The sequence below is a fragment of the Scyliorhinus canicula genome, chromosome 30 (genome assembly GCF_902713615.1).
Source record: "Scyliorhinus canicula chromosome 30, sScyCan1.1, whole genome shotgun sequence".
In the NCBI taxonomy this organism is placed as follows: domain Eukaryota; kingdom Metazoa; phylum Chordata; class Chondrichthyes; order Carcharhiniformes; family Scyliorhinidae; genus Scyliorhinus; species Scyliorhinus canicula.
Window position 1 is genome coordinate 8,597,167 of NC_052175.1, and position 7,539 is coordinate 8,604,705.

General features: G+C 42.9%; 1 protein-coding gene across 1 annotated transcript; it reads left to right on the plus strand.

Moving 5' to 3' along the window:
• LOC119958682 (immunoglobulin lambda-1 light chain-like) lies at positions 1 to 6,344 on the plus strand. The gene is made up of 8 exons (XM_038787259.1): positions 1 to 120; positions 428 to 754; positions 845 to 1,174; positions 3,746 to 3,847; positions 3,947 to 3,977; positions 4,220 to 4,266; positions 4,714 to 4,763; positions 5,934 to 6,344. The coding sequence occupies exons 1-8, from the start codon at positions 66 to 68 to the stop codon at positions 6,012 to 6,014; spliced, it is 1,023 nt and encodes a 340-aa protein (XP_038643187.1). The 5' UTR covers positions 1 to 65; the 3' UTR covers positions 6,015 to 6,344.
• The last annotated feature ends 1,195 nt before the right edge of the window (positions 6,345 to 7,539 follow it).

Sequence of the window (7,539 nt, forward strand, 5' to 3'; positions counted from 1 at the left end):
GTGGCCACTCCGGCCGCAGTAACAAGCGAGTGAGAGCGAAAACGGGGAGCAGTCTCCGGCTCAAGATGGCGAAGGAACATTTCAACCTGCCACTCATTTTCCTGGTGCTGAGGGGTTACGGTGAGTAAGCGACGGTGGGAAATATAACCGGAATTCCCTTCGTTCAGTAAAATGTGAGAATGCGTGTTTCTTGAAAAAAAACTGTGATCCACTGATCAGGTGAAGGGTTTTCACCAGTTAGTGCCAGTGTGTTTACTGCTTTCTCCTACAAAACCGAAGCAAAAATAAATTGAAGAATAAATCTCACCAAAATCTCTGTAAAACAACAATGAGATAGTGTTTTAATTACAGCTTAAGCGTTTCAAAGCGGATGTTTCCAATCTCTCAATAATCGTCGATAACGAAACAATAATCTCTGTGGTTACAGACTCCGAGTCCACTCTGTCTCACATCCCCTTCCCAATGACTGCTGAAGTCGGGCAGATGGTGGAATTAACCTGTCATTACATTTACGAGGTGGAAGTGGTGTCTAGCTATGGCTGGTATAAACAAGGAGTGGGTGAAGCACCGAAATCAATCGACATTTCATCCTGTAACGGGGCGGATTGTAAGTTCATTTCTAAAAAAGGCAACAGCAAAAATGTTCTGATTCTGGAAATCCGCAATGTCCAGGCGAATGAATCGGGTTCCTACTACTGTGCTGAGATGGATAGCTATGCACCGCTCCAGAAAGCAGCTAATCTACTGGTTGGAGGTAAGAGAACAATTGAAATGAATTCTGATCATGCACAGTATTATCATGTTGTGTGAATTAATCGTTGACTATGTCTCAATCTGTGTCCAGACAGTTCCACCAATAAGACGGCGATGCTGATATTTGTGCCACAGGGCGAGGGGAATTCCAGGGAAACCGTCCCATTGGTGTGTTTGGTCAGTGGACTTTCTTCGAACCGGATTGTTATTTTCTGGAATATTTCCGGCCAGGTAACCGAGGGATCGAGCGATCCCGGTACATTGGAGGAGGATGGGACCTACAGCATTACCAGTCAGATCATGGTGTCGATGGATATGTGGAGTAATGGCGCTGTCTGTACTTGTATCGTTCAACTGGGGTCTCCAAACAAAAATTGGACGAAGAGCGTGTTGTTCCCCAAAGCAGCAGAGACAAGGACAGGTGAGTTGGTGATCTTCACAATGATGGTTTGAATTCAAGTTAAAATCAATAAGAACGATTAGCTCGAAGCTAAGACTCTGAAGCCTGTTAAATAAAAACAAAGGCTTTTCAATATTTATCCCGATAGCTTTGTCACATTTTCCCCTGAAATTAGAATCTGGTTTTCCATTCCGAAGTTATTGAATTTGCATCAACCGCCGTCTTTACGCAGTGGGCTTTGGAATGGAGTTGTGATCAGTTCTCCACTGGATGGGCTTCACAAACAGAAACCAGAAAAAAGTGGAAATTTTTGTCTAAAAATGACTTGTTTTCTGAGACATTCATTTACTTTCTCTGAATCTGATTTTCCAGAACCCATCATCCGTGTAATATCTGCTTTATTGGTTTAATCCTGCTTCCTGAGTCATGTAATGTTTTAGAACATTGTACTCTGGGTCTAACACTTCACATAAATGTCATTTTCAGAATTTATCCCAAGTGAATCACACAGACTTTACTTGGACAGGCGAATCGGAGCTTTATTGTCACAAACAAATGACAGGGGCAGGGCGATTACTAATGCATGCAAAGCTCTCGACATTAGCAATACGTCAGAGATTAGAAGAAAAAGGGAGCTGCGATGAACATTAACAAAACTCTGGTTCAGCATCAACTGCAGTATTAATTCCTATCTGGGCACCAGAATGTCTGGTGAATGTATTAGAGACAGTGCAGAAAAGATTCAAAGGAATGGTAACACGGGTGGGAAAATTAATTCACGTACATAACCGATAGACACTGATACGGTACTGCTTGGAGAAGAGATGTTTGAACAGATATGTGATAGTGGCGTTTAAAATCAGGAGGGATCTTGGCAGAGTATAGAGTGAAAATCTGTACCACGTGACCGAAGGGTGGAGTGCCAGGCGATGTAAATATGATGTGATTGAGAAAGAAATGAACTGCAACAAAACGGTGAACCCTTCTGTACACCGAATGTTCATCATTGGAACACACTGCCTGAGAGTGGCAATCCAGAGGGAATTGGAGCATGGTGAGGAATGGAAGAATGTGTAGGCGGAAGAGGAGCGGCAGGTGGGTGGAATTAAGCGGGTTGTTGCTGCAAAGAGGTAGCAGAGAGTTGGTGGGCTGAATGGCCTCCTTATGTGCTGCAATTATTCTCTGATTCAGTAATGTTTGGAGATGGAAATGGGAAGATCAATTAATTGTGTAAGGCATCCGTAATCATTGAATTTTTAAATTGAAGAATCGAGTGTAAAAGCAAGGGGTGTATAAATGCGTCAGAAAGCACTGGCTGGCCACGTTCACAGTATTGTGGTCAGCTGCACACAGCTTTTTAGGGGATGAAGTCACAAGTCTACCGAGAGAGCCGAGGAAATTAGTTGGGAACTGGCCACTTCAGTTAATGTGGAGAGACTGGAGAAGCTTGGACTCTTCTCCATACATAAGAGAATGTTAAGAGGAGAAATGATCGACGGCACGATCAACCAGAACGTTTCGATGGAGTAACTAATTGGAACAGTGCACAATAGCAGTAGGTGAGAAAACAACGGGACACAAATTGAAGATAATCAACAAAGAACTGGGGATATGTGGAGAGGATGATTTACACAGAGAGTTCTTGTTATCTGGAACACGCGGCAAAATCATATTTAATAGTTACTTTCAGAAGGGACTTTGCAGAAATATTTAATGGGGAGCAATGTGCAGGTTCATGAGAGAAAGCTGAGGGAGTTTGACCCAATTTGGATAGAACTTTCAGAAATGACTCAAGGACAGCATCATTCACTATTCCGAGATATTTGTTTTATTTTTAAAATTTAGATTACCCAATTATTTTTTCCAATTAAGGGGCAATTTAGCGTGTCCAATCCACCTACTCTGCACATTTTTGGGTTGTGGGGGCGAAACCCACACAGACACGGGGAGAATGTGCAAACTCCACACGGACAGTGACGCAGAGCCGGGAGCGAACCTGGGACCTCAGCGACGTGAGGCGGTTGTGCTAACCACTAGGCCACCGTGCTGACCTTTCCGAGATATTCCTAACACGTTGAACATAATTAATTCACCAGAACCCAATCAAAGGGCGGCACTGCTGCACAGTAGTTAGCAGAGTTGCTTCACAACTCCAGGGTCCCAGTTTCGGTTCCCGGACCGGGTCACTGTCTGTGCGGAGTCCGCATGTTCTCCCTGTGTCTGCGTGGGTTTCCTCCGGGAGCCCCGGTGTCTTCCTGCTGTCCGGTGACGTGCATATTAGGAGGATTGACCATGCTAAATTGTCCTTCGTGTCCACAAAGGTTAGGTGGGGTTAATGGGTTCTGTGGATAGGGTGAAGGGTGCTCTTTCCGAGGGCCGATGAAAACTCGATGGGCCGAATGGCCTCCTTCTGCACTGTAAATTCTATGATTGCATTTCACGTTTTACTATCATTTCCAAGGCTTTTAATTTGCCCCTTTCAGTCCCAAGGTTCAGGTTCCGACTTTTTACCTGCGTTGAGTTTCCCAGCTGAGAATCCCAGGAGATAAGGATGTGACTGAGAAGCAGATTCTAATCGTTTTGTCTCTGCAGGATGGTGCAGCCGGGCCCTTCCCGCTTTCATCACTGTCCTGGTGGTTCTGCTTCTCTTGTTGATTCTACTTTCCATTTGGATTTGTGAAGGAGGCAGATCAGGTGAGGAATCCGGTGCATGAGGGATATTGCCGTGATTGCTGATCCAATGTTATTATCTTCTCCTGATTTTATTTGGCTAATTATAGTTTCTTCTTTCAGGAAAATTGGACAACAAAAGCCAAAATGAAAAGTAAGTAACTGAGCAATTTGTAAACTACATCACGGACACTCTCTTTGCATTTAGTATTGTGTGATGTCCAGTTCAAACCCAACTCTGATTTCAATGTTTCATGTTGATATTCTGTTCGATATATGAAGATGAATCTAAACGTGCTGCACAATTAATTATTTTATCAGCTATTTCTGGGACCTGGACCAGGATCTGTCTGATCTAACACTTCATTAATACATTTTGTCCTTGTTCCGTTTTAGCTTGAGAGAGATGACACAAAGAGGGAGGCTGAAAGAGCGACAAACGGGTAAGTTCCATTGAAACATTGGCACCGATTAAATAGCAAATTGCGGGAATTCACCGATTGATAACTGGACTTTCAACCATCAAAATATTCTTCAATCATATCATTCATTTTGGTGTCAGGAAACGGCGAATTATTGATTATTAAATCTGCCGGTAATATACCAGGTAGGAAATGGACGCGAGACGACGGGCTTGTCCACCATTGGCGAATTGGGATCCATTGACTCATCATCTGACAATTGATTCATTGAGGGGCCGTTGATATATTACGGGTGCACTGGCCTATTTGTAAAGCTTTTGGATAGACTGAAATTGACAATTAGGGTGAATTGATGCCTTGAGCCAATTTGCGCATTGAGTCGTCATTGTCTTCGCCTATCTCCAGCTGAATATCTATTCGCCTAAAGAACATAATATTTAAATTTATTTTGCATTCTTTAATACCTAGGCGACCACCGCCAGGCACAGACACAGAGATTAAATGACGGTGCGTTACGGGTAAGTGCAATTAATATTTTGTCAAGCTGCCCAGATGATTGCTGATTTTTGGAATAATATGCACCCCATCCCACGCTAGATATTTCACGCGGATGGCCGAGCACATTCTAGATAGAACATCAGCATTAGTTTCAAATCACACTCGTCGCATTAACTAAAATCGCAACATATTTCTCTGCGGGGGCAGGAGTGGAGGAGCGAGGGTGTTGTGTTGGGACTGGGGAGCAGGGAGCAGGATTTGACATCAAATCCCTCAACAAACATCCAAATTAAATACATCCGCAGCACCGTTATTAAATGGATGTTCTTGGAACCCTATTGATTCCGAATGGGCTGCCTAATTTATTTCATTGAAAACTTTGAGGAGAATTTTGAAAAGTTGCTGTCAAGCGACCAGGGGCTTGCAGAGCTGCGAAAGGCGCAAAATATGAGCAGTGTGGATTGTGCTCCCTGATTTGGTGCTTGAGCCATAATCATTTCATAAGGTGCCTGGTACTTCACTTAAAGTGCTGGAACGTTTAAAGCAACGGATCGGGAGATGGGCAGTGTGATAAGAATAGTCAGCGTGCTTTATATTTCAAGTTAGTTTATTTAGGCACTGACAGCATGGTCTAAATGGCCTCCTGATGTGTACTCCCCCCCCCCCCCCCACCCCTTCTCTGCGTTTCTTCGGTGGAAGTCTCTTTATTACGTTTGTGTTTCTGTCTGGATATGGATTTATCTGCCGGACCCTATAGATAACACACGGGGAAACATGATCATCAGATTCGCTCTTTAACAATACATATGTGGAATAAAAGTAAGTTACGTCGCCCCAGTTGTCTTGTTTTCCATTGACCATGTCTGCTTTAATTTATTTTCCATAAACATTTAGCAGCACACTTGCAGATAGATATAGAGGGGAACTGGAAGATGATTCAACTGTGGTTTTCAAAAGGGAATCTGTGAAATGTTTGAAGGGAGGAGAATTGTTGAAGATATGGGAAATGTCAAAAAGACGATTGCGCTAACTGACTAGCACTTTCAAGGAGCCAGGACGGATTGAATGGACCGAATGCTATCCTTCTCAGTTGTTTCATTCTGTCACTTCATTGAAGTCTAATATTTTTCGGAATAATTTGACATCTATGTTCACTATTTTCGAATGTCAATGCTTCATATATTTCCCAGACTCAGGGCGGACCTCTCTACGCCTCCCTGGATTTGGCCGCATTGGAAAAGAGATCAAAAAAGAAGGCAGGCCGCAGATAAGAATGGAAGGCTTTTCCTTGATGAATCCTGGAGGAGACAGGTTATGCCGAACAACCCGATGCCTTGTGGAAATAAACATAGAACCAAGGAGACTTCTATCAAGCAGCTAAATTCTCCCCGTGCATTGCGCTAAACACTGATTCCTTTGTTCAGTGCAGAGGACAAAATGTTAAGAATCATTTGTGATAATCCACTGTAACCATTTCAAGGTATGGCAGAATTCGAGAAAACTCCAGTCACGGTGAGATTTCTACGATAATTGTATCGTTCCAGTTACATTTCATTTCCAATGTCGATATGTAAATATAAATAAATTAATCGACCATGAAACGATGTTGCAATACGCCCAATAATTGATAAAATGTCATCTGAGATTTCTGTTGAGTTGAAAATATCAGTTCAGGATTCAGGTGCGTTGCACGGGCTGAGATGTGAATTGGGGAAATTGATCAAACTAACAATAGGCCCAGGTGACCATAGGCTGCTTCCCCTTTGAGTGGTGAATTGACCTAATGATCGCCACACCTCATGCGAGCGGCAAAGGTTCAGGAGGCGGGACCTTCATTAATATCCTCATCCCGTCCGTGAGTTTGACTTCGTGAACAAACTGTCGAGGCAGATGTTCTAAATAGGCCCTGACCAGTCTGGGACAGATGTGGGGAGTGATATATGAAATTTCCCATGATTCTATTTTTCCTTTAAACAGGATTGAAACCAACATGTCAGAGGTGGAATTTTAGAAAGAAGGGGTGGATTTGGAACTGTGCCCTCGACAAGCGGTAGATTTCCTTGTTGAGTCAGGACCAGTTCTGAGCTGATTATTAGGAATTCAGTCTATCATGTTAGCGCCATGGCCTGATTCCAACTCTATTAACTTTCGTCTTGTTCTGTCTAGATATTCCAATTAATATCACCATTCTGATTACTCCGCATGAGCAGATACAGCATGTTACACTGAGTCACAACAAAGCTATCTCCCGATACGAATAAACTCTTTCAATATCAATCTCCGAGAAATTTCCCAACCAATCTCTTGATGATTGAAATTAATGTGAAATTAATTACAGCATTCTATTTGTTAATGCGTATTTTGATAGTGCGGCAGGAGAAGAGGGGACGAACGGGCAGTTGCTTGCTGGAATAGGCCTTGCGATATTGCGAATGATGTAGAGGAATAATAATTAAGGCCGTTAATTTCCCATGCAAAAGTGTACACTTGTATTTCGTAACACATCCAGTATAGCAGTAAAAACTCTTCAAAAGGGTAAATATTGCTTGTATGCCACCATTCATACTTTTGCGAATATTTCTCATGCATCCAGACGACACACGCATAAGGCATTTCACTAAATATCTATGCAAAACAGCAAGTTAAATTAACATCATGTTATTCGGTGCTTATGGTACTGGGAACAAAATACCTCTTGAGCCGATTGTTCCACGCAACAGTCATTATAAAGCATCGGCTCAAAGAGTGAGAGGGACTACCGGTGATGGTCTGAACTTTCCTCTGAGCTCCTTTGTG

Excerpts from the sequence above, each read along its gene's own strand:
- LOC119958682 (XM_038787259.1), top strand. The coding sequence starts at position 66 with ATGGCGAAGGAACATTTCAACCTGCCACTCATTTTCCTGGTGCTGAGG. Across the intron at positions 755-844 it reads AGCTAATCTACTGGTTGGAG|ACAGTTCCACCAATAAGACG; the intron begins GTAAGAGAACAA and ends ATCTGTGTCCAG. Across the intron at positions 4,267-4,713 it reads GCTGAAAGAGCGACAAACGG|GCGACCACCGCCAGGCACAG; the intron begins GTAAGTTCCATT and ends TTTAATACCTAG.